This window comes from Etheostoma spectabile, chromosome 3 (assembly GCF_008692095.1).
Source record: "Etheostoma spectabile isolate EspeVRDwgs_2016 chromosome 3, UIUC_Espe_1.0, whole genome shotgun sequence".
Lineage (NCBI taxonomy): Eukaryota > Metazoa > Chordata > Actinopteri > Perciformes > Percidae > Etheostoma > Etheostoma spectabile.
In genome coordinates, this window is record NC_045735.1 from 33,801,377 (window position 1) to 33,827,334 (window position 25,958).

Below are 25,958 nucleotides of genomic sequence, written 5' to 3' on the forward strand. Positions count from 1 at the left end.
AGCGGCTCCCAAATTACTTTTTATTTTCTATCTCATTTTCTCGACATTAAGTTTGGCGCACCTGGAGTTGGTTACATGTACTTTAAGGCATAATTTTTCACAACTAAATGAGTCCAAAGAGACGTGACCGAGGGCAAAAAGTGACCAAGATGGATGAAGTTGCAACGCGTGAAGACAACATGGCTACTCAAGCTAGCCCATGCTCGGGCTGTATCTCAAATCGCGCACTTCTGTACTAAATACTAACTACATAAGTAAGTACTACTAAGTACATAATGCGTTCACATTGTCAAAGTGAAGTCAAATGGAGTACACTTAGAGTACCCGGATGGTGCACTCAAAACGGTCAGAAAGTTGAGTGTGGATCAACACTTTCCATACTCAACGGTCGCCATCTTGGCTACGTAGTGGAAGGGGCGGAGCTAACAACAGTCTTTGGCGGCCGAAGACGCGATAGAGAGACCAATGGAGCAATACAAATGTAAGCTGAATGTGAGTCTTTTTGCTATGCTTGTAATGTATAAGCCACCTGTATATGTATGTTTGGTTAATTTTACAGTCGGTTATGATTTTTGTACCACTAATTATAGCCTTTATTGGTACCGTAATTTGACGTGCTAGCAAGCTAACCTTAGCTAGCTAACTGCGGCAGTTTAACCATATTGGCAAATAAGTTCTAAGCTAACGTTACATGTGTTGTAGTATATTGTTGTTTGTGTTAAACTATTGTCCCGCTGTAGAAGATTTTAGTGTTAAAAGTGTGATCTTAACAAGTTGTACATATTCTGAGAACGTTAACAGTAGCGTAATGTTAAAACGTATCGCTGTTACGGCCTCCACCTGATGTATACCCTGTATAATCCATCTCTTCAGGGACAAACAAGGAGTAGAGGTCCGTCATTTAGGGGCGACGATGGCCATCAGACCATAGAAGGATCCCCTGGAGAGTCTGAAGTCTTCCCTCATGTCCCTATCCCCATCAGACTAGTTACGGCCTGGGGGGGAGCCTGCAGAACTACAAGGACATTTATAAAATAAAATTATATTAAAAGTATTTAACTTTATCTTTTGTAGTACACGTTGCATGACTGTAGCAAGCATATAATGAATATAAAGGAATGGGATCTATTTAAATGTCAGATCTGTTACTTCTGCTTTCACTATTGTATCGTCACTGTATGAAGACCATTTAGAACAAAAATACAACTTAAAATAAAAGATGTAATGATGTTTTGTCTATTAGGTAAGTTGTAAGGGTAATGCTTCACAACAACAGCTTCTTAAAATTATTAAAATAAACAGTAATGTTATGAATGAATATTAACGTTACTTATTTTTAGAGCAGAAACATAAGTATATACATATAAGAATGGACTGCAAAGAATTGGTATAATTAATTAATTTAAAAGACTGCATTAACAAGAACGAATATTATACAATACAGTTGTGTGTACTGTTTTCAGCTAATGGGGGGGCGACATGATGGCGGCGGCGCAATTGTCATCCTGGCATGACTTGGTGCAAATAAAAACATCACATTTATTTTTGTTTAAATATCAAAAACAAAGCAGGAATTATTTTTTGCGAAACACAATAGCCGACTGGAATACTCTCCCCCTGGTGAAATTCCCAATTTTACAGAAGAAAAAGGGATGAAATGTGATAGTGATTTCCGGCAAGTGCACATGGCAGTGCGCAATTTGAGACAACACTCCTCTGTCGAAATTTACGCACTATGCAAGTCAGTACGTAGTGCATGAAGTGTACTGTCTGTAAGTGCACTAACGGAAGTGCGCGATTTGAGACAGCCTCGGAGTTACTGGCTGATCTTGCTAAGCTTCACTCGGTGCTTCTGTCCGACCTCGCACAGCAAACCGACTCCCTCTTGAAAAAAAACAATCGGCGAGGCACTGGCACCAATTTCGGCATCACTTAACTCCCACGAAGAACGTATCCATGACATAGAGGAAGGGCTAACTGACCACAGCGACAGGCTATTGAAGTATTATGCTCCGCACTCCTAGCTGATAATGAGAGGCTGAAAAACAATGTGGAGGATTTGGAAAATCGCTCCCGTAGGTCTAATCTGCGAGTTGTCGGTATCCCAGAGCATCTGGAGGGGCCGGACACAGTTAAATTCATGACTCAATTTTTCGAGGAAGTCCTGGGCAAAGATTTCTTCCCGCATTCCCTCATTATCTCCCGCACGCACCGAGTGGGATCCAAGCCGACCGCCGAGTCTGGCGCTAGCTCTAAACGCCCAAGAATATTCCTTGTTCTCTTCCACTCCTTCCAGAACAAACACCGCATAATAACAAGGAAACGAGAGAAGCTGTTCTTCAGGGGACATGGGGTATTTTTCCACGAAGATGTCAGCGCGGAACTTGGCAAGAAACAAGCTGCCTTCAAAGAAGTGAAATCCCTCCTGTACAAGAAGACCGTCAGGTTTGCTCTTATCTATCCCGCCCGGCTCCGGGTCCTTCACGACGGACAGACACTGTTCTTCAAGACTCCGGAGAAGGCCAGAGAGTTTTACGAGCTTCACTGGGGAGAGTAAATGATGCCGGAGCACAGACTATCTATGAGAAGGTGAAAGTAAGCCTAGCTTTCGGCTTAGACACTTTGATTCCATGGGACTATTTGTCTGCTTGGTTAATATATAAAGGAAAATGGCTAGATCAATATTTTCATTTTCAAGTAAACTACAAGCCCACACGGTAATATTCACGTTGTTTTTTGTGAATGTTTATGGTACAATAACAACGCATTGGCCTCTGTGATTCAAATATACAAAAGCCATGTTTTTTGTTTTTACATTTATTCTTAACATGGCATGGTTGTTTGTTAGTATGACTTTCACACATAACTCTGCCATTTCACAGATTGGCCAATTTTAGTAAGGCAAACTAAGTGACGGTATTTGTCCAAAGAGAGCTGGATACAGTTTATTTCAATTAGGCCAGCCACTCTGATTTACATACTTTTTTCTTTTTTCTCAAGGTGAGCCATAAATAATTATATATAGGTAGAACACAAATCACTTACTGAGAGAGGAGCTACTCTCAGAGTAGGATAGGAGTTATAGACAATACTGGATGTCTTGGAAGTTTTTCGTCTGGGAATTCCTGCGGTTTTCTTCGTTTGGGGAAGAAGATCTAGGTGTTCAATTGGATTATTCTTTGTTTTGTTTGTTTTTTGTTGATTCTTTTGTTTTTTTGATTCCAACTTAAGTGTCATCAGAACTGGGGAACATTATAGCTACTTGGCAACACCTTATCTTCTAAGGATGCACACAGCTATGTTAAACTTTATTTTTAGTTCATGTTGTTCAGGCTAATCTTACATATTTTGGATATCCCTTATGATAAGTAATGCAGTTGGTTCAGGCCCAGTAGGAGGAGCTGCAGTTAGGTTTTTGTCCTGAAATGTTAAGGGGATGAATGGTCCTGTGAAACGTTCTAGGATTTTTTCCCATCTTAAACGATTGAATACTGATGTTTCGATTTTGCAGGGGACACATTTAGGGTTAGAAGATCACACCAGACTCCGTAAAGCATGGGTTAATAATATTTTCCATTCCAAATTTAATAACAGATCTCGAGGGTTGGTGATTTTGATTAATAAACAAATTCAGTTTTCACCAAATACAATAATTGCAGATCCCATTGGTCGATATGTCATTGTCTTGGGCCTCCTATTCCAAACACTCGTTCTTTTGGTGAATGTCTATGCTCCTAACTGGGACAATACTGAATTTGCCAATAAGCTTCTGTCATCCCTCCCTAATTTGGATACACATAGATTGATCCTTGCAGGAGATCTTAATTGTACAATTGACCCATTGCTCGATAAATCTAGCCCTAAATCTGTTTCACCTTCTGCAATGTCAAGGGTCTTTTCAGACTTTATGAGAAAAAATGGCTATAAAGACCCATGGAGGTTTCAATATCCGAACTCCAAACAATTCTTTCTTTTCTCATGTCCACCATTCTTTCTCAAGGATAGATTACTTTTTTATAGATAGCTCTTTCATCCCTGCAGTGGTATCGGTTGAATACTTGGCCATCATAATTTCAGATCATGCACCACTCATCTTAGATCTTTCTTTCACTTTGAACGTTAGGGAGCAATCCTTCTGGAGACTTAATTCCCTGCTGCTTTTGGTTGAGAAATTCTGTGAACATGTGGCCAGTAATATAGATACTTTTCTGGAAGTAAACAAAAAGGAAGGTATATCATATTCTCTACTTTGGGAAACCTTTAAAGCATACTTAAGAGGAAAAATTATCTCCTATGTAGCTCATGACAATAAGGAACGCCGCAAACAAGTACAAGACCTGACAGATTCAGAAATTCAGTTGTTAATTTAGACCGCAAATACTCTGAAAGCCCCTCCCCAGAATTATATAAAGAACGGATAGCTTTACAGTCTAAGCTCAATCGTCTAACCACCAACCAAGCTGAATAGTTACTACTGCGGACCCGGAGCACTTACTATGAGTACAGAGAAAAAGCTAGTTGATTGCTGGCTCACCAGCTGAAACGTCAGGCTGCTTCACGGCTAATACCCCAAGTGAGAGATCAGGATCAAAATATAGTCACCAACCCAAAGGAAATCAATAATACTTTTGGAACATTTTACTCTACACTTTACACGTCTGAATTCCCATCAGATGTTACGAATATGAACAGTTTCTTAGATAGTTTAGAGTTACCTACTATTGAGACAGGGAAGGGTTAGACCGACCTCTTACACAGTCAGATTGTTACAGCCATAGGAGATGTGCGAACTGGGAAATCTCCATGACCTGACGGTTACCCCCCTGAATTTTTTAAGAAATTTAAAGGTTAACCTGCGCCTAATAAGCTGGAAGTATTTAACGAATCATTGAGAAATGTTTTTTTGCCCCCAACCCTCACACAAGCTAAGATTATACTACTCCTCAAAAAGGACAAGGACCCTACTTACTCTGGCTCTTATTCTTATTATACTCTTATCTCCCTCCTAAATGTTGATATCAAAATTTTAGCCAAGTTGTTGGCACATCGTTTAGAATCCGTTCTCCCTAAAGTTATCTCTGAAGACCAGACTGGTCTTATAAAGGGCCACTCTTTTTCAAATATGCGCCGACTTACTAACGTGATCTACTCCCCCGGTCCCTCATTGACTGCAGACGTTGTAATCTCTCTAGACGCTGAGAAGGCCTTCGATTGGGTGAAGTGGAAATACTTGTTTGCTGTATTGGGGAGGTTTGGGTTTGGTGACAAGTTTCTTGCATGGATTTGTCTTCTGTATTTGTCCCCGCAAGCACGTATTCAAACTAATCAGTCTCATTCTAAATTTTTCCCTCTGTCACGTGGGACACATCAAGGATGTCCTTTATCCCCCCTCCTTTTTGCTGTGGCAATTGAGCCTCTTTCGATCGTGTTGAAGTCGTCGATATTGCGGGGGTTAAGCGTGGGACTGAGGAATATCGCGTCTCTCTGTATGCGGACGATCTCTTGATTTATGTAAGCAATCCAGAATCTAGCGCCCCCGTAATTGTTTCAATATTGAACAATTGTGGGTCTTTTTCTGGCTACAAACTTAACTAGAACTGCACGCAGTTTCAACGGGGTCCAAGCCTCCCCGCGCCAGTCGTCCCCAGCGAACCGGGGAAATGTTCTATGTTGATCAGAGTGCCCCCTAAGGGCCTGTCTTTACCAAATTTGGCAGAGAGTCTCCAGGCGGTGGGCGAAAGAATCATTACTGGTTTGGTTTTGATAGCATTTACTGTGGCAGAGATATTGCAATTGCAAATTTCCCATTTAAATGCATTGACTTTGTCCACAAAACCAACAAACGTTAATTGTAGCGGCCCCTAATGGCCAATCGTTACCAAATTTGTTTTGAAGCCCCCCGGCGGCATGCCAAACAATCAACCCAAGTTTGGTGTCGATACCACGTATTTTGGCCGAGATATGGCAAAGTCCGTTCGTGAAAAACACACTGTTTTGTATTTGTAGCGCCCCCTAGAGGCCAATGTTCGTGAAATTTGTTCCAGAGCGTCTGAGGGTCATAGCAAAGAATATTCTTAAGTTTCGCTTTGATAGCATTTATTTTGGCCGAGATATGGCAAAGGCAATGTTTTCATAGCTAGCAACTAAATTTTGTTTGCGCGTAACACGCAAAATTTTTATCCTATAAAAAATCTTTATGCAAACTTTTGTCAGGTCGGTCGGGAGATGCTATGTGCCAAGTTTCGTGCAGATCCATTGCACGGTCTCGGAGGAGTTCGAAAAAGTAGGTTTTCGATAAATCGCGATTTTTCACGCATAAAAGTATAGGCGGAAATGGGCGTGGCCTATATCACGAGATTCATTAGGATCCAGGGAACGCGTTACCGCGGTGCACGCATCCTCGGGCTTGGACCCCTAATAAGAAGAAGAAGGAAACCTAGCGAAAACAATAGGGTTCCACAGCCCTGCTGTGTGAACCGCGTATCGCCTTGCGATTACTGCGGTGCACTCATCCTCGGGCTTGGACCCCTAAAAAAGGCTTACTTCAGAGGGGACGAGATGTTGGGGAACTAGCTCTCCCCAGTTTTATCCACTACTATTGGGCAGCTGACTTTCAGAAAATTCTATTTTGGCTCCACGTGACAGACACTGACTGGTGTAGACTTGAGGCGCACTCTTGCCACTCTTCATCCCTCCCTGCTTTGGTGTACTCCTCCCTGCCCATTATATGGTCTAGGTTTACCTCCAATCCCATAGTACTGTCCACTCTTAGAATCTGGGCCCAGTTCCAAAATCATTACAAATTCACCTCTCCCTCCCCACTAAGCCCTATCTGTAAAAATAATTTGTTTCCAGCCTCCTCTCTTGACTTAACATTTACGCAGTGGAGCAGAAAGCAGCTCTCCTGTTTTAAAAACTTGTACAGTGAAGAAGGGTTTGATAGTTTTGATAATATATGCCAGAAATATGATCTTTCACGGAGTAACTTTTTTAGATATCTCCAGATCCGTCACTGTGTTAAAGCACTGTTCCCTTCTTTCCCAGTCCTCCCCACTGAGGTAGCATGGGAAGAAATGGCCCTCCTCTATCCAAAAAAAGGACTGATATCAAAGTTATATTCTCAATTACTGGTTCTGGAAAACCATGACCTTTCAAAAATTAAGATCCGGTGGGAAGGGGAGTTGTTGGTTGAGTTGTCGGACAGACTTTGGGAGGATGCACTACAAAGGATTAACTCATCTTCATCCTGTGCACACTTGAGGCTCATTCAGTTTAAAGTAGTGCATAGGGCTCATTTCAGTGGGGCTAGGTTAGCAGATATATATCCGGGAACGGACGGGAGTTGTAATAGATGTTCCCGCTCTCCTGCTGATTTAACACACACCTTTTGGTTGTGCCCCCATCTAAATTAATTTTGTCATTGTTTTCCAAACTCTATCAGAAGTCATAAAAATTCAAATTAAACCTTGCCCGTTGATTGCATTATTTGGTATTTCAAATGAGAGCTTAAATTTAACCCGGGTCCAATCGGACATTGTTGCCTTTACATCACTTCTTGCTCGTCGTAGGATCTTATTGGTTTGGACATCTGCTACCCCACCAGCGGTGGCCGCATGGTTAGTGCTGTGCAAGTGATGTTTATTTTTTCTTAAACTAGAAAAAGTCAAATTCACATTGAAAGGTTCAGTCCAGAAATTTTACTTAAAATGGCAACCCTTTGTGACATATTTTGAGAAGTATGAAGTATGAGACACCTTTTTTATTGTTATTAGGGCCCGAGCGCCGACAGCGGCGGAGGCCCTATTGGAACTGAAGGAATTATTCTTTATTAGGGCCTGAGCGCCGACAGCGGCAAAGGCCCTATTGGAACTGAAGGAATTATTCTTTATTATTAGGGCCCGAGCGCCGACAGCGGCGAAGGCCTTGTTGGAACTGAAGGAATTATTATTATTAGGGCCCGAGCGCCGACAGCGGCGAAGGCCCTATTGGAACTGAAGGAATTATTCTTTATTATTAGGGCCCGAGCGCCGACAGCGGCGAAGGCCTTGTTGGAACTGAAGGAATTATTATTATTATTAGGGCCCGAGCGCCGACAGCGGCGAAGGCCCTATTGGAACTGAAGGAATTATTCTTTATTATTATTTTCCGTCAAATGAATTGCCTTTTTGGAGGACTTATCATATTCAAAAACTCACCAAATTTGGAGGACTTATCATATTCAAAAACTCACCAAATTTGGCGGTCGCATCAAGTCTGGTGAAAATGTACTTATTTTAATGGTTTTGGGAATGGGCGCACAAAAATGGCTCGCTAGCGCCACCTACAATATTATGAAAATTCAGCCCCTGCACTACGTTTATCGTAGATTCACGAAACTTGGTACACATATGTAACATGGCAGGGCGGACATAAAACTCCATTATAGGCCCCCCCCCTAAACCCCAACAGGAAGTCCGCCATTTTGTTTTGATTGTGCGATTTTTCCCATTTCCACATGTCGTACTTTAACGAACTCCTCCTGGAGCTTTCGTCCGATCAACTTCAAACTTGGTGTGTGTCATCTTAACATGTTAACGATGAAAAGTTATTTAAAGAAAAACTTTTCGTCATAGGGCGTGGCCGTGGCAGGGCGGCCATTTTGTGCGATTCGCCACCAAAACAGGAAGTGGGTGTAACTTGAGCGTACGTTTTCAGATTAGCTCGAGACTTTTCACGATTCATCATAGTCCGCCCCTGACGACATCTACACGCCGCTATTGGCTTAAAGTTATAGCGCCCCCTAGTGGCAACAGGAAGTAGTTCTAAAAGACAAGGGGCTATATTTAACAAACTCCTCCTAGAGATTTCATCCGATCAACTTCAAACCTGGTGTGTATCATCTCAAGATGTTGAAGATGAAAAGTTATTAAAAGAAAAACTTTTCGTCAAACGGTGTGGGCGTGGCATGGCGGCCATTTTGAGTGTTTAGCGATCACTGTGAAAGTGGCTGTAACTACAGTGTACTTTGTCGAATCTGCTTGAAACTTTTTAGGATTCATCAGAGTCCGCCCCTGACGACATCTACACGCAGAAATTCGCTCAAAGTCATAGCGCCCCCTAGTGGCAACACGAAGTAGGTCTATAAGACAAGGTGCTGTACTTTAACAAACTCCTCCTAGAGGATTCATCCGATCATCTTCAAACTTGGTGTGTGTCATCTTAAGATGTTGACGACGAAAAGTAATTAAAAGAAAAACTTTTCGTCATATGGTGTGGGCGTGGCATGGCGGCCATTTTGAGTGTTTAGCGATGACAGAGAAAGTGGCTGTAACTACAGTGAACGTTGTCGTATCTGTTTCCAACTTTTCAGGATTCATCAGAGTCCAGGCCTGACGACATCTACACGCCTATATGGACTTTTGGAGATAGCGCCACCATCTGGCAACAGGAAATTAGCCTTATATGACATGCATGATCCGGTTTAAATGAAACTTAGAATGTGTGGTCTACATGTGATACTGAGGCGGCCCCTATATTTTCACTCAGACCACGCCCCCTTTCATAACGTTTGAACCGTTTAACGTATAGTCTTATGTGAGGTGTCATTGAACTCAGCAGAGACTTCCTTTTTTATTGGTGATGTTCGACCCGCCCCCCTATGATGCGGCCACGCCCCCTTTCCCAGATAATGAGCTGTATGACGTATAGGCTTGTGTGAGGTATCAATGAACTCAGCAGAGAGTTCCTTTTTTATGGGTGATGTTTGACCCGCCCCCCTATGATGCGGCCACGCCCCCTTTCCCAGATAATGACTTGTATGACGTATAGGCTTGTGTGAGGTATCAGTGAAATCAGCAGGGAGTTCACTTTTCATTGGCGACGATTTTCAGTGTATGAGTGACGCGCAAATGCGTAGTCGCAAGGAGAGGCGTCCTCCAGTAACCCCGACTCGCACAGGTTAGCGAGGGCCCTCCATCGCTGCTTGCAGCTTTAATTTCACTTGTACTTGTTTTGTAAGTATGTTTAATGTATTTTGATGCATAGTTGTGAGATAGTACTTTAATATCATTTAATTTTTTTGTATTTATTTATTATATTTTTATTTTTATTTTATTTTATTTATTTATTTTTTGGTGGTGGTGTGAACGCACTTACTGCCAAGAGTGGTATGGGAAGGGTGGGTGAGGGTAATTTTGTTCCTGTTTATTAAAAAAGAAAAAAAAATATTAAGTAGTTAAGTAATGTTTATTCTATTTTTGATATATTGTGTTGCCTGTTGTACTTTAATAGATATAGAAGTTGCATTTACAGTCTCTTGCACTGATACCATTGCACCTTTCTTTTTTCCAAATTGCTCCTTTAAAACATGCTACAATCAAACTTTACTGTAATATATTGTGTTATATATAATTATAGATATGTATAGATAGATATATAGATATATTTCTTTGTATTTTTCTAGTATATGTGCACAGATTTCATATGTCTGTGTGCCTGTGTATGTATGTTGTGTATAAGCTATTGGACATCTTAATTTCCTTCGGGATAAATAAAGTATCTCTATCTATCTATGAAGAAACATTTATAATCTGTTTTAATTCTACGTCTCCTGGGTATTTACCTTTCTCATGAACCAAAGTTATCAAAGCTTGTCTAAATGTTGCTGGCAGTGTAGAGTGGAGCCAGTTCAGTAGCAACACTCTTTCAAAAATCTGCTGTGAAGCCCTCAGGCCCTGGGGCAGGGCCCCCATTAAATTCTTCAATTTCCTCTATATGAGCATCAAGGAGTTCGCTTTGCTTTTCTGTCAGTTTGGGAAGCCCTAATGGCTCTATGAAGGAACACATTTCACTAGAGATAATGACCTATCAGTGTAAAAATAAATTAAATATCTTGTTAATATCTACAGTTGATGTAAATACATCTCCAAAATTGGATCTTACTGCAAAAATAGTGGAAGTCAATTCTCTCTGTTTTATGTATTTGGCAAGTAATTTTACTGCTTTATCTACCTATTCAAATTTTTTCTTGCCCTAAATAAATTTAATCTGAGATAGATTATTGTTGTATGGTGTTTTAATTAAGTCAGGTTTCTCAGGTCGTCCTGCGACATTCTTTGCTTAAAGGAGAAGATCACTATAAATATGTGAGTACTTTTGATTGAAAAAAAACCTGACCTGAATCGGTGCAGGCAACACTCAGTAGCTGTAGTTGCAGCTACGTGTACAAGCTTCCACTGAGCTAAAACAGCAGTTAACGGGGCAAGTTTTAGAGTGCCTTGAGCCTCTTAACAGACACACAATGCAATTAATATGTCTGTCCAACAGGAACAGGGCCCTTACGTAACATCAAGATGTATTTTCAAGTCAGACATTCTTTTAATTCCCTTACCCTATCTTGTTCTTGCCGCTGGGTAGCTTTATTGCCTGGTTAGCTGCTAGAGCTAGCTGTTAGCTGCTATTGATGAGTGTGTTCAGCCAGACTTTTGTGAAAATCACAGCACTTCTCTGTGTATTTGTAGCTCATCCATTTTGTTTCTGATCAATCTGGTGTTGGTGAGTAGGAGGCTTGGCAGTGTCTATCTGTGTGGTAGCCTTCCTCGCCTCCTGCAGCCGACAACAAACCCCCGAACGCCGGGGGTTGTAGTGGGTGTCCTCCATGCCTTCGCGGCGACAAATTGTCGTGCTCCTCAAAAATAGGTTAGTGACCATTGTAGTGGTTATGACCATTTCAGTAAGTATGTAACTACTTGGAAACTGGCTAAATATGCATGTGGCTTGTACAGTAATAACGTTACTGCCAGCTGCAGCTCTTGCTTGGAACAGCTGCTTCATCTGCCTGTTGCACCTCTCTCGTAGTTCTTTCCAACTCTTGTGAGGTTAGTTCTTCGTCTGTATTCTCGTGTTCGAATAAATAAGGACGACCATCAAACTCAAAAGGCTCTTCCTTGTGTTGTATATCTGCTATGTTCTCCTAGTTACGTTACTCCAAGTTTCTTCCCTTGTGAACAACTCTGTGAACAACTCTGCTCTTCACACACGATTTGCATACTGTTTAGCTACCTTTTCCTGCTACAACTGAATTCCCAGGAGACAGCGCAGGGCAACAGCTAGCCTTCAGTGCCGTTGCCGTATTAGCTGTTAGCTGCTAGTGATAAGTGTGTTCAGTCAGGCTTTTGTGAAAATCATAACGCAGCAGTTTCGTGTGTATTTGTAGCTCATCCATTTTGTGTGTGGTCAATCTGTTGTTGGTGAGTAGGAGGCTTGGCAGTGTCAATCTGTGTGCTAGTTGTCTTAGCTGGGGAGGCAGCCTTCGTCTTCCTTACCTCCTGTAGCCGACAACAATTCCCTGAGCGCCCGGTGGTGTGGTGGGTGTGCCTTGGCGGCGACAAATTGTAGTTTCCTCCACAAATTGAGTTTTCCATGTAGTTACATAGTTACTGATATGGTTATAACTACTAGAGTTCTCAATTACCTATTTTTGAGAGGGAAATAAACTACAATTTGTTGCTGCAAAGGCAGAACACCCTGCACATCACCAGGCGCTTGTGGGATTGTTGCCAACTGCGGAAGGCGAGGAAGGCGGGGACGAAGACTGCCTGCCCGGGTTCTGATTGTTAAAATAATGTAATGTAAAACCTAAGTATATACGTCTTTAATAGCACAGCGTTCTCTACAGCCTTGTAATCAATGTATTTTTGTAAAAATTACCATTTCCAATTCAGTGAAAACACAGTAAGTGTTGCTTTACAATGTAGATTCATTAGAAACATCTTTTCAACATATTGATGTTGAACAATATCAGAATCAATTTTCTGTGCAAATAAGTTTTCACAGATATCCAAAACTTGAAAATAATAAAAAACAATAAATAAAAATAGAAAAGGGAAAGGGAAAGAATAAAATAAAATGAATCGCACTTTCCAGTAACATCATCCTCTAGTTTTTCCTTTGTAAAATATTTCATATTACTTTCATCCTATTCCTATATTCCATAATGGGTCATTAGTAACATTTGGGCATAGAAAGTGGTTATATTTTATATAATTATGTTCTGGTTATTCACACACAGTGGTACAGGTTAGTGAGCACTGTAGTGGTTTTGACCATGTCAGTAACTATGTTACTACTTGGAAACTGGCTAAATAGGCATGCGGCTTGTACAGTAATAACGTTACTGCCAGCTGTAGCTCGTGCTTGGAACAGCTGCTTCATCTGCCTGTTGCACCTCTCTCTGTGGTTCTTTCCAACTCTTGTGAGGTTTTTTCTTCAAAAGTGGTTACATTTGAACTAATCTGATCATGTTCTGGTTAGTCACACACAGTGGTACAACAGCTTCAATGTGGCTTCCATACTGACTGCATCAATCCCTTGGACACTATTGGCTCTGCATCTGATACTAAATGGATTTGTTTAAGTTGTCATATTTCTCAGCAAAAATGTGACCCTTTTACAAAGCTAATCAGCTTAATCATCTGGCATCAATAATTATTTCAGGCATTTTTCATATATTTTTTAGCAGTCTTTAATTGGCAGCAAACTGGACTAGTGGCTGCTGCTAAGGAGCTGCAAGAAAACGTTTTATTCATAAACATGAACACTGGTTTGCAGGCAACATTGTATTATGTTTTGCATGACCGCTAGCATCCCGCACTGCTCCTAACAAGCTTAGCTTACCCATATATCGTCTTTATTTGGCGTTTCACTCTCAAACTGCGTGCTTGTTTTAATGAAAGTCATTTATATATTTTTAGAGCTGGGCCACGATTAAAATTTTTAATCGCGATTAATTGCATAATTTCCCTGATTAATCGCAAAATGAAATAACGAATTCAAAAGTAGTGTATATAGTGCAATTTTATTTTAAATGTTCTGCCATATGAACAAAAGTGCCGTAACATTTGTTCTGCAAAAACTTACCAGCATTTTGTTTATAAAGTAGCAGTTAAATAAAATATTTAGTGTACATCTCAATTTAAACAATGTATTTATCATGTCCAGAGTTGAATTCCATCTGGTTGGAACGTGTTGCATAAGCGACTCCTTCGGTCCATGTTCTTCTGTTGTTGCTCTAACTCTGCAGCACACACAACTTTTCTGCACTTCGCAAGGACACTGTCAAACGCGCTGTAAAGCAGAGACACTGAGGGACACTGTCCAACGCGCTGTAAAGCAGGGACACTGTGACAGAACGCTGGAGACCGTGCGCAAAGCAGGGGACATGATCAAAAGGCAGAAGGCTCGCAGCAGCGATCATATTTCGTATCTATTTGTACTATCTGTGCTAACTGCGTTGACTTTATTTGACACAATCCACTGCTGTGCAACTTCAATAAAGTGTCCCGCGCATGTTTCAACATAATGCCAGTCAGAGCATGTGAATGCAGTGCCCACTTTTCATCAGTATAATGCACTGTTACTCCGAGATAATTCTGGTTACCCAGTGAGTCCAGTAGTCCCCAGTAAGAGAAACAGCGCTGCATGTTTTGCAGTCCTCTCCTTTTCATACAACTCGTGTATTCTTCTTGTGATGGTGCGTGTTGAGCGAATCTCATACCTGCCGTCGTTGTTGGAATTCTCAGACCAATGTCCTCCACCAGACCAATGTCCTCCACAACCCTAATGGGCCTGCAGTCTGTAGCTATCCACGTTGCTATGGCATTTGTTAGCTTCTCTTTACTTTGTTTATCTCTACTTACCCACACGCTGCATCTAACGTAGCCTGCCGAAGCCTCGCGCCACTGTGTGTTTCGCTGAATGATTTGCTGGTATTAACTGTCAAGGTGATATTTCAGACTGGAAGTCCTCCCATGATAAGAAAATTCGACTTTGCAGTATTTATAAAGCCTGTGAGCAACAAACTTTTACAATAATAAGGAAATAATAAAAACTGCGTTAACGCGCAATAAAAAAATTGTCGGCGTTTATGAATTAATTAGTTAACGAGATAATAACGCGTTAACAAAAACAGACCCACCGGGAATTTTCTCGGTGCTCCCGATAAGCCAACTCGGGCCTGAACACAGCTACTTTTAAGCATTATAAAAGACTTTGATATCAACAGTTTTTTTAATATGCACAAATAGCTAATGTAAACAGGTTAGTCGGAATATTTTCTTTTTGGGGGGAAAGACCTGAAAAATATGCCCATTTAAACGTTGTCTACGTTGCACACGCACGCATGCAGATAATATTCTGGTTTTTCATCTTTACCACATTTTTTGACCTGTGAAGACCTCTAGTTCTGATGTAAAGGCTTGGGAGAGCAAATGACAAAAGCAGCTGTTAAAGTGTTATAACAACTAGCAGGCTACAATGTCAAAATATGAAAATACTTGTGCTTTTAAAATAGGTAGAAGTCTAATTTTGTCAAAGCCACAGTACAAGCTGTCAACCCATACACAGCACTATTTTTACAGACTGAACATTAGGTGTTTGTGTGGATCTCCTCCTCAGCCACAACCTGCTGGACTCCAAGATCAACACTGTGCTGTCCATGTGCCAGGACACCAACCTTCTGAATCCTGTCCATGGCATTGTCCAGAGTGTGGTGTACCATGAGGAGTCACCCCCCCAGTACCAGCCCTCCTACTTACAAAGTAATGCATTCCATTTGACATTTTCACATTCTGTACAGGCCAAGCATGTTAAAAAGACTGGAAATAGGGGAGATAGGGGGGCATGCCATGAAACAAAGGTCTCAAGGCGTTTTTGTTACAGAAATGTTGAATGAGCTGTAACCACTTGGCTACAAAGGCTCTCCAAGGCCAAGCATGGTTGTACAGTTAGGACACAACCTGTTGCTTAAAATAGGAAGTTACCTAAAACTGTGACAGTTATTTTAAATTGATAACAGCTCTGTGCTTTTGTAAGTAAGCATGTTCACTATGTCTCCCATGTCTTCCATGTCCCCTCTCCACCTCTCCCTCCCTCCTCATCTCTCCCTTCTTTCCTTACTCTCCATCTCTGTCATTTTACAGGTTTTGGCTTTAATGGACTTTGGAGGTTTGCCGGGCCATTCTCTAAGGTATGAATTATTCTTTTTTACAGAATAAAGCACACTTAGTAAGATATACAAAACACATTTTATTGCAAAAATCATCCCACTGCTCACCATTTCATTAAATTATTATTTATAATCTAGAAGATAAGAACAAGCCATTTTAGAGTAATGGAAACTTTTTTAGCAACATTTGTAGTATTTATTACAGTAAGCAGGATATCTCCTGGGGTTTGTAGCATATTAGTAGCAATTATTTATAAACAATCTTAAACAACAGCATTTAAACTAAACCTTAATTTGGACACCATCTGAAAACATTGGGACTTTTTTGTGTCTAAGTGACTGAGGGAACAGCATTTTTTTTTTTAAATTGGTCTAGTATTAAGCAAGGCTCCGACAAAACAAGCTGCAATGGAATGTTAATGGGCAATTTGCTTCCACTAAAAGTGCTGGTTTTGCCACTGACATGCTCAAGTTATTATTCTAAGTAGGGTTGCACGATTATGGCCAAAATAATGATCACAATTATTTTAAACAATACTGTGATCACGAATAATTATCACAATAATTTGTTGATTTTAACCAAAACAAATTTTATTCTCACATAGGCTATTTATAACTGCTTTCACATCTATATTATGTTACATTCTCCTTATGTTGAAGTTGTATGTTATAGACATACAGCTGCAACACATGTAAATGATAATTAGCTATTTGAAATAAATAGCGTAGGATATTTTTTTATTTTTAAATGTATCTCTGAGAAAGCTTCACTTGTTTTCAACAATAACTGATTAAAAGAGCAAGAGAAAGAGGGAGTGCGATGGACGTACTCACAAAGTGACTGCTGGCTCATTATGAATGGGTCCAGCACGGGTCGAATGGCGGGTCAGCGGAATTTCACGTGTCATGTTTATGAAATGTCTGTATCGTCACTGCGCTGCAGTTTTATGAACTATGATTTTCTGGCCATGGGTCAAACCTCTTGCCCAGGTCCAGCAGGCTCCATCTCACATGGTATTACTCTACGAACTGAAGTTTATAGCATTCAAAAAACTTCTTCTGTTTTTTGGCCGTTGCGGCCACGATAGCAGTGTAACCAGCGGAAACACTGGTACAAATACAGGTTTGCCTCTCATGCTTAACAATATACAGCTGTGTTAATAACAATTAAAACTGTAGACAAATGTCAGAAGTTCGGACCGGCGACGCGCAGAGAGTAAGAGGAGAGAGTAGAGGAGAGATCCAACGCAGGCATGGCTTTACAGAACAAATGTGTCATGTAACGCAAAATTAAACCATATTGATATAAACAACATTGCAGCGGATGCGAGGACATTAGGTGCACCTAGGGAGGTTCTAGGTCCTAGAGGAAAATATTACTCTCGCCCTAGGGCCCTGTGAGCTAACAGACTCTAACTTGCACTGATCACTGCTGTTGTCTGAAAAACAACACAGACGGTACAAAATGTTGCGTGTACTAGTAAACTAGTAAACCTTGAGACCGTCTTTTGAATTTTCCTCTGTCCTCTGTGACTGTCTACATCTAGAATTGAGCTGCGTGGTGCAGAGAACAACTCTGACTGGCTCATGATCAGACAGTGGTTTACAGAGCAATAGATTGGCTTTGCAAGTTGGAGTGTTCTATGAAATGACACATTTAAAATCGCTTGATCCAACAAATTTGATCGTGGGAAGTCAAAATCGTGATGGTGATTAAAATTTGATTAATTGTGCAGCCCTAATTCTAAGTTAGAGTCATTATTCATCTCTTAGTATTTTAAGGGATATTAATGCTTAACCGGTTAACCGTTATTTAATACCGATTAATACTATCAGTTCAACAGTTAATAATAATATTATTAAAACACTCGTCTTACATTGCTAGACCTATCTCAATAGTGCTGTGGAGTAAGGTCTGGCTACACCACAGATACATCCTAAGATAGTAGAAATCAATCAATCAATCAACATTTATTAATATAACACTTTACAGCAACCAACAGGTGTCCAAAGTGCTTTACATCAACCAAGAACAAACAAACACAGCATTCAATAAAAGACGAGAAAAAAAACACATGAAGCATAGAAAACCGTAAAACAGATAAAGTTGCCTAAAATCATCAGAAGAAGAGGGAAGTTGTTGAACCACTACTGTGTATTAAAAGCCATTCTAAATGTTTAGGTTGTCTAAGTCTGAATGTCTAAGTTTTAGGTTTTGATTTAAAATGAACAACATCCGTTAAAGTGTGAATGTCAGGGGGGAGCTTGTTCCAGAGTTTTAGGCCAGAAACAGCAAAGGCACGATCGCCCCACTGTGTGTACCTTGACCTTGGGACTTCTAAAGTCCGTAGATCTGAAGACCGCAACAGCCGATTTTGCCCACCCAAAGTTAAAAGCTCGGACAAATACTCCGGGGCAAGGCCATTTAAGGCTTTGAAAACAAACAATGCAATTTTAAAATCAATTCTAAAACGCACCGGAAGTCAGTGTAGTGTAAAAAGAATGGGAGTGATGTGTGCACTTCTAGAAGTATTCGTCAAAAAGCGAGCAGCAGCATTTTGCACAAGCTGAAGACGTGAGATGGATGTTTGATTTAGACCAACATAAAGAGCGTTGCAATAATCTAGCCGTGAACTAATAAAGGCATGAATAGCCCTTTCCAAATCGTGCCTGTTAAGAAAAGGCTTTACTTTAGCCAGGAGACAGTTGGAAAAAGCTTGTTTTGACAACATTGCTTATCTGTTTGTCAAATTCCATCGTTGATTTTCAATTATAGCCCCTAATGGCAATATATACAGTGCCTTGCGAAAGTATTCGGCTCCCTTGAACTTTTCAACCTTTTGACACATTTCAGGCTTCAAACATAAAGATATAACATTTTTATTTTTTGTGAAGAATCACCAACAAGTGGGACACAATTGTGAAGTGGAACAAAATCTATTGGATATTTTAAACTTTTTTAGCAAATATAAAACTGAAAAGTGGTGCGTGCAAAATTATTCGTCCCCCTTGCGTTAATACTTTGTAGAGCCACCTTTTGCTGCGATTACAGCTGCAAGTCGCTTGGGGTATGTCTCTATCAGTTTTGCACATCGAGAGACTGAAATTCTTGCCCATTCTTCCTTGCAAAACAGCTCGAGCTCAGTGAGGTTGCATGGAGAGCGTTTGTGAACAGCAGTTTTCAGTTCTTTCCACAGATTCTCGATTGGATTCAGGTCTGGACTTTGACTTGGCCATTCTAACACCTGGATATGTTTATTTGTGAACCATTCCTTTGTAGATTTTGCTGTATGTTTGGGATCATTGTCTTGTTGGAAGATAAATCTCCGTCCCAGTTTCAGGTCTTTTGCAGACTCCAACAGGTTTTCATCCAGAATGGTCCTGTATTTGGCTGCATCCATCTTCCCCTCAATTTTAACCATCTTCCCTGTCCCTGCTGAAGAAAAGCAGGCCCAAACCATGATGCTGCCATTTCCATGTTTGACAGTGGGGATGGTGTGTTGAGGGTGATGAGCTGTGTTGCTTTTACGCCAAACTTATCGTTTTGCATTGTGGCCAAAAAGTTAGATTTTGGTTTCATCTGACCAGAGCACCTTCTTCCACATGTTTGGTGTGTCTCCCATGTGGCTTGTGGCAAACTTTAGACAAGACTTTTTATGGATATCTTTGAGAAATGGCTTTCTTCTTGCCACTCTTCCATGAAGGCCAGATTGTGCAGTGTACGACTGATTGTTGTCCTATGGACAGACTCTCCCACCTCAGCTGTAGTTCTCTGCAGTTCATCCAGAGTGATCATGGGCCTCTTGGCTGCATGTTTGATCAGTCTTCTCCTTGTCTGAGCTGAAAGTTTACAGGGACGGCCAGGTCTTGGTAGATTTTCAGTGGTCTGATATAGAGGCTGACATTTTTTCGGGATTCCCGTGGGATTCCTGCAGGATGGGAGTCATATTTACTATTAATCACGGGATTTGGACGGTACAGGATAAATGGTTAACGGGAGCAGACGGGAGCGGGAATCAACCGATAGCAAAGACGACAAAAAAATCTAAATGCACCTAAATGCAAAAAAAAGTAAATGCACCATTTTGTAGTTTCCTTTTAATACGCCTACAATGTAACGCAATTAAAAAATAACTACACGACCCAGCCGTCCCAGAAGCCATCAGTGCTTTTTGTCATGGCCGTAGTTCAAAGAGCAGTGATGGAGGGAGCTAACAGCCGCGGAGAAATCGATGTGGCAAAAAATGATTTACAGCGCAAAGTCAGAACATGTCTATTAAGTTCACAGAACTGGTCGGAAAGTCTGAAATATTAATTAAGTTTATGAGAGTAGAATGTGACGGTGATAGCATGATGTACGCTGCTTGTAAGACATGCTTAGTCTTAGTCACGTATGCAAGTGATTCAGGGACGAGCGGTCTGAAGAGGCACGCTTGCAAGGCAAATTCTGGAAAGAATCAGCCAAGCATCGCTTCGTTCATCAAGCGAAAATTGCCGTCAGGTTTCAAGTCTCGTCTGACCGACAAAATTGCTCCTATGTAAATGGGAGCGGTACAGGAGCGTGAGTCAGTTTAAACAGGAGCGGTATGGGAGTGGGACTCAATTTACCAGGAGCGGGATGGGATGGGATTAGTTTTTAAACTTTGGTCTGGGAGTGGGACGGGACAAGATTTCTTTCTATGGGAGTGGGACGGGACAGGAGTGAAAATCCACTCCCGTGTCATCCTCTAGTCTGATACTCCTTCCATTTCAAAACGATCGCTTGCACAGTGCTCCTTGGGATGTTTAAAGCTTGGGAAATCTTTTTGTATCCAAATCCGGCTTTAAACTTCTCCACAACAGTATTACGGACCTGCCTGGTGTGTTCCTTGGTCTTCATGATGCTCTCTGCGCTTTCAACAGAACCCTGAGACTATCACAGAGCAGGTGCATTTATACAGAGACTTGATCATACACAGGTGGATTCTATTTATCACCATCAGTCATTTAGGACAACATTGGACCATTCAGAGATCCTCGCTAAACTTCTGGAGTGAGTTTGCTGCACTGAAAGTAAAGGGGCCGAATAATTTTGCACGCAAGCACTGTTTTTTATTTGCTAAAAAAGTTTAAAATATCCAATAGATTTTGTTCCACTTCACAATTGTGTCCCACTTGTTGGTGATTCTTCACAAAAAATAAGGTTGAAAAGTTCAAGGGAGCCGAATACTTTTGCAAGGCACTGTATAAAGAGAACAGGATAGGGCCAAGAAAGATGAAGCGAAATCACCCATTGTGACAGAGAAGCTCCTATATGTCAAATAAGAGCTAAACCATTCAAGTGCAGAGCCTTGACTGCCTACAAAATGCTCAAGGCATGCAAGAAGGACTGCATGGTCCACTGTATCAAAGCTGCTGTCAGGTCCAACAGCACTAATACAGTAGGATCCCTAGCATCTACAGACAAGGCAATATCACTGTGAACTCTTAGCAGCGCCGACTCAGTGCTGTGACGTGATTTAAAACCAGATTGACAGATTGAACTACTTTTTCCAGCACCTTTAAAAGAAAGGGCAGATGTGAGACTGGTCTAAAATTGGACAACACATTGGGGTCAAGTTAAGGCTTTTTAAGTAGTGGCCTAACCACAGCATGTTTAAAAGCATTTGGGACAGAGCCAGAACTGAGACAAAAGTTAAAAAAGGTAAATAGACTCAACCCAATGGTGCTAAAAACCTCCTTCACCATCCTGGCAGGAACAATGAAGTTAACAGTTCACAGAAAACAGTAACATGTGCTACTTAAATTGACTGGATACATGTTTAAATGTAATTTGCTCTTACAAGTGTATGAATCAAGTTATGTTTTCAGATACAATACAAATTAAATACATTTCATAAGATGTTGACATGAACAAGGTGTTGATATTGTGTAATGATGCAAGTGTTGTCTTGCAGTGGTTAAATATAAATCGTTCAGCAGTGTTCACCTAGTCAACACTGTCTTTAGGCTTTGTAATATCAGTCCATCAGTCCAACATCAGTCTAACATTTGTCTTCTTCTCTGCCACCCCCACACACACCTGCAGCAAACACAGATACCGGACTATGCCGAGCTGATCGTCAAGTTTCTGGAGGCTTTGATTGACAGCTACCTGCCAGCAGCTGATGAGGAGCGAGGGGAAGAGCAGCTAAGGACGCCCACCTCCCCCTACCCCCCCACCAGCCAGAGCCAGCTCAGCATCACTGCCAACCTTAATCTGTCCAACTCCATGACCTCACTGGCCACCTCGCAACACTCACCAGGTCCCCCCCCCTCCCTCTCTCACACAAACACCATTCAAAATATTTGTTTCCATGTCTCACTATGGGATATAGTAGCTCCTGAATTGCCCAACATGCTTTTCTAGCCTCCACCACCCTGCAGGAGAGTAGGGCTGTATATATATTCGATTATTATACAAACAATATGAAATTGTGTATTCTAATAGTATAAGAGAGTAAAAAAAACCTGCACTACCGCAAATTGTTTGTGGGCCTGGGCTGCTACTGCCTAAACGTTTAGCTTCCTTTCTAATTGACCCCAGCCTAGTCTCGCATTACCAGATCTCCACAGTGAAGTTGATGACGTCCTATCATGCAGCTGCTGGTATCGGAAAGTAAACAAAGAAGAAGACGGTACAAAGACGCTAACTTAAATCTAACTGCAGAGCCAACGTTACCTACCCCCCTTTCTTTTGTGAGAGACGATGCTAAAATCCTCAGTCAAATTCATAAACTGGCAAGAGACTCGGTTGTTTATGACAACTGAAGTTTCAGCTGGTTCTTGGATTTTGAACTGTTGCACCTGTAAAATGTGCTGAGAAAATGTTTTCCTCTGTACAAAAGGAGGGGGAGCCGAGGTTTACCAAGGGATGCAGAGCTTTTACGCTTCATCATTCCTCTTGGCCTCACACCTGCGTTGCATGGAGGCTAATGCAGATCCAAAGATACTCTCTGGAGAGATGCATGTCGACTTTATCATCCCTCTCTTTGTCCGACAGGTTGGCAAGGTTGAGCCACTGCACCCGTTCCTGAACAACCATTGTTCCCAACACCTTTCCCGTGGCTTAGACTGTGAAGCACTGAACACGGAAGAACAAGTCAGAGATGGCCGGAATTTCCTCCATTGAAACTGGGTCCTGCGTCTTCCCGTTCTCGTCACATATCTCCTCATGGTATGCGGTGACGAGCGGGAGGACGTTGAGTGCTGTGGCTGAGAGTGGCTTATAAGTCTTCTTGGTCAGGGCTGACTAAAGCCAGTCCAACTTAATAGCAGTGTAGGACTCCGGGATGACACTGTCGACTCGGGGTGAATATGTGCTGCAACCAATGGCTCCATCTAAAACATACGCAGGTGACCCAGCCCCTCCATCTCTGGTTGTTGGCCTTTTTATGCTATACGATGGTCTTTTCATGGTCGTGCCATCTCGGTTAACAGCTTCAGGACGACGGGGAGAAGCCGCTTTGACGGGGCAATCTTTTACCCTCCTAACAAGTCCTTTGAACATGTACAGCAGGTCAGGGGGGAAAGAAGAAGCTGGCGTGCTCTTCTCATCTCCATTCCTAAGAGCTGCAAAGGAGCCAGCCACGACTCGTCTTTATCTTTGTCTCCCCCGTAGTCCTGTTCAAGGATGTCTTCCTCGTGCGGTGAACACAGAACATCACTAACCTCTGGTGTCTTGTCCACCACATCTTCCTTCTCCTCCACGGGCTCGACATCTTGGTTGCCGGTGGGGAAATAAGGGTCATTTCCAGACCGCTTGCTTGGTGTGCTAGCTGTCTGCAGAGACTTTCAAGAGTAAACATGTCAACATGAGCCAACTCAGACAGACTTGGTGGGGATTGTTGCTCAAGATTTTATTTCCACAGCCACAAGCATGCAAGTCCACGTTACCCCTGGTGTGAGAAATTTTGGTCTCTATTCCAAGTGAGCTGGTGTGCAGGTGGGAGTGGAGCAGTTAGCTAGTATGCTAACCGATCAGCCGAGAGATTGGTTGGGATGCTAACTCTTGGAGAGACTTAAACAACCGTCCGGAAGAGCCAAGATAAAAAGAAAAAACACCACGTCAGATCTGGTATGACAGTTAAGCCATCTAACCTTCATGCGAGATGGTGGAAAGAGGTTTTTCAATGACCCTTACACACTATTTATGGAAGGTGGCATTACCTGGTGTGCAAGGACAAGTGTTCACCAGAAAATCATGATTGGCATAATGAGAAGTCCTTCTGAGGGTTGCAGTAAAGCGTGATTTATGCTTCTGCATTAAATCTACGCTCTGGGTACGTACATAGGTACGTGGAGATACCACCTACGCTGTAGCCTGATGTGCACCTCTATACTCTATAAGTTGCGGTGATGCACATTGCTCAGCCGTGGCTTGTTAGCATTGCATTTCCTGGTTCTCCTACTCCATAAACAACATGAAATCAAGGAGATGGTTAACTTTTCCTGCTAAAGATTTCTGCCCACTTTGTTTCTTGCACTAGGCCTCTTGAGTCCCTACTTGCTCTGAAGCTCACTTGCTCTACCACTTATGAATTGAGGGGTTTTCCCCCAGCTAATTTTTAGTGTCAAAGACTTAATTTCCTGCATTGTGATACATTTTCAATAAATAATGGAATATAATGCAGTAAGGGGGCTTTTGCATCCAACTATGACTACAAAGTCCAGTTAATTTGATTAGTATAAACAGCGCATAAAAATAACCTGTTTCCCAAGGAGGACATTTTGCTGCTAAGTTGAAAAATATATATCTATTTATACTGTATATAAAAAATATAACTGCTGCTATTGTTGTACAATAGTACAATAGTGGTATGAATACATAAATGTTATGAAATGTAATGTTTTCTATTATAAAATATTTATCAATAAATTATTTGTGATATTGAATAGTAATAGTATATGGGGCCACCCATACAGTTTGGCATGCATGTTAACCTGGATTAATTGCAAATTTAATCAGCTTGTTGTCTGGGCAATTCTGATAAAGCGGTTGCATGTGTTGCTCATGCGTACTACCATAGGGCTCTCATCAGGTGTTAATAACAACTGTACCAAAACACGGAATTTGACTACTATGAGATGTTTTCACAGGTTAGCAAACTGTCTCAATTTAAAACTGAAAGACGGCAGAGCAGCCTGATAACCGGGTGAATCCAGCACAGCCTGACTCAATTAAAGGAGATACCATTAACGCTAGCTTCATAGTGTAGCACTTAGATCCAGTCAAATCAGCGCCAGCCGCATGTGTACTATATATCGGAGCTGTGGATGAGAGGGAGGCTAGCTGCTGAAAATCAGATGCTTTGACGAGCGTGATTTTCCTTTGCCGTTGCCTAAAACCTCTTTGGGGGGCGCTAATACTTTCTCTATGTAGGAAAAACATACACTGACAACATACCAATATTCTCTGACGTGATTAACATAATTTAGATACTTGGTTTCCAGCTAGTGTAGTTTTAGGGTTCAAATTGGCCTTTAGACTAACTTAACACCCATTCTGTTTATTTGTATTTATCAATTTGCCTGTCAGTGGATTTGAGTTCTATTCTACTGCTTGAATTTGATTACCCAAAATTAAAGAGAACGGGGATTTTAAAGACATATACGCATTACAAAAAGTAAGTGAAATTAGGACAACTTTACAACAGTAAAAAATGTTGAAGACAAGAAAAGGTGTTTTCAATTTCAAGGCATACCTCTACTTTCATGAATTCTAGTTGATGTTATTTAGTTTAAGTAAAGCCAAGTTTAAAATGTTTTATTCTTTGCAATGTTGTAGAGCACTAGCGTCTTTTTATTTCTGCTATGAGATGCTTGAAAAACTGCTATAGTCAACAGAAATTCAAGGCGAGGTGAATGGTGAATATGTTTTCCAGAAATTCACTTCTACTGTAAGTAAAAGGTTGAATGATGAAGTTGAACCACATGCTTGTAACCCACTCAGAATAAA

At 41.3% G+C, this 25,958-nt stretch overlaps 1 protein-coding gene across 3 annotated transcripts in view; it reads left to right on the forward strand.

Annotated features, from left to right (window-relative positions):
* Window positions 1–25,958, forward strand: part of nf1a (neurofibromin 1a) — a 256,060-nt gene that overhangs the window by 224,460 nt on the left and 5,642 nt on the right. For all 3 annotated transcript variants that reach the window (XM_032506717.1, XM_032506735.1, XM_032506726.1), the window contains 3 exons: window positions 15,433–15,575; window positions 15,957–16,003; window positions 22,050–22,266. In XM_032506717.1, coding sequence (XP_032362608.1) covers window positions 15,433–15,575; window positions 15,957–16,003; window positions 22,050–22,266 — 407 coding nt within the window. The remainder of the gene's footprint in view (window positions 1–15,432; window positions 15,576–15,956; window positions 16,004–22,049; window positions 22,267–25,958) is intronic.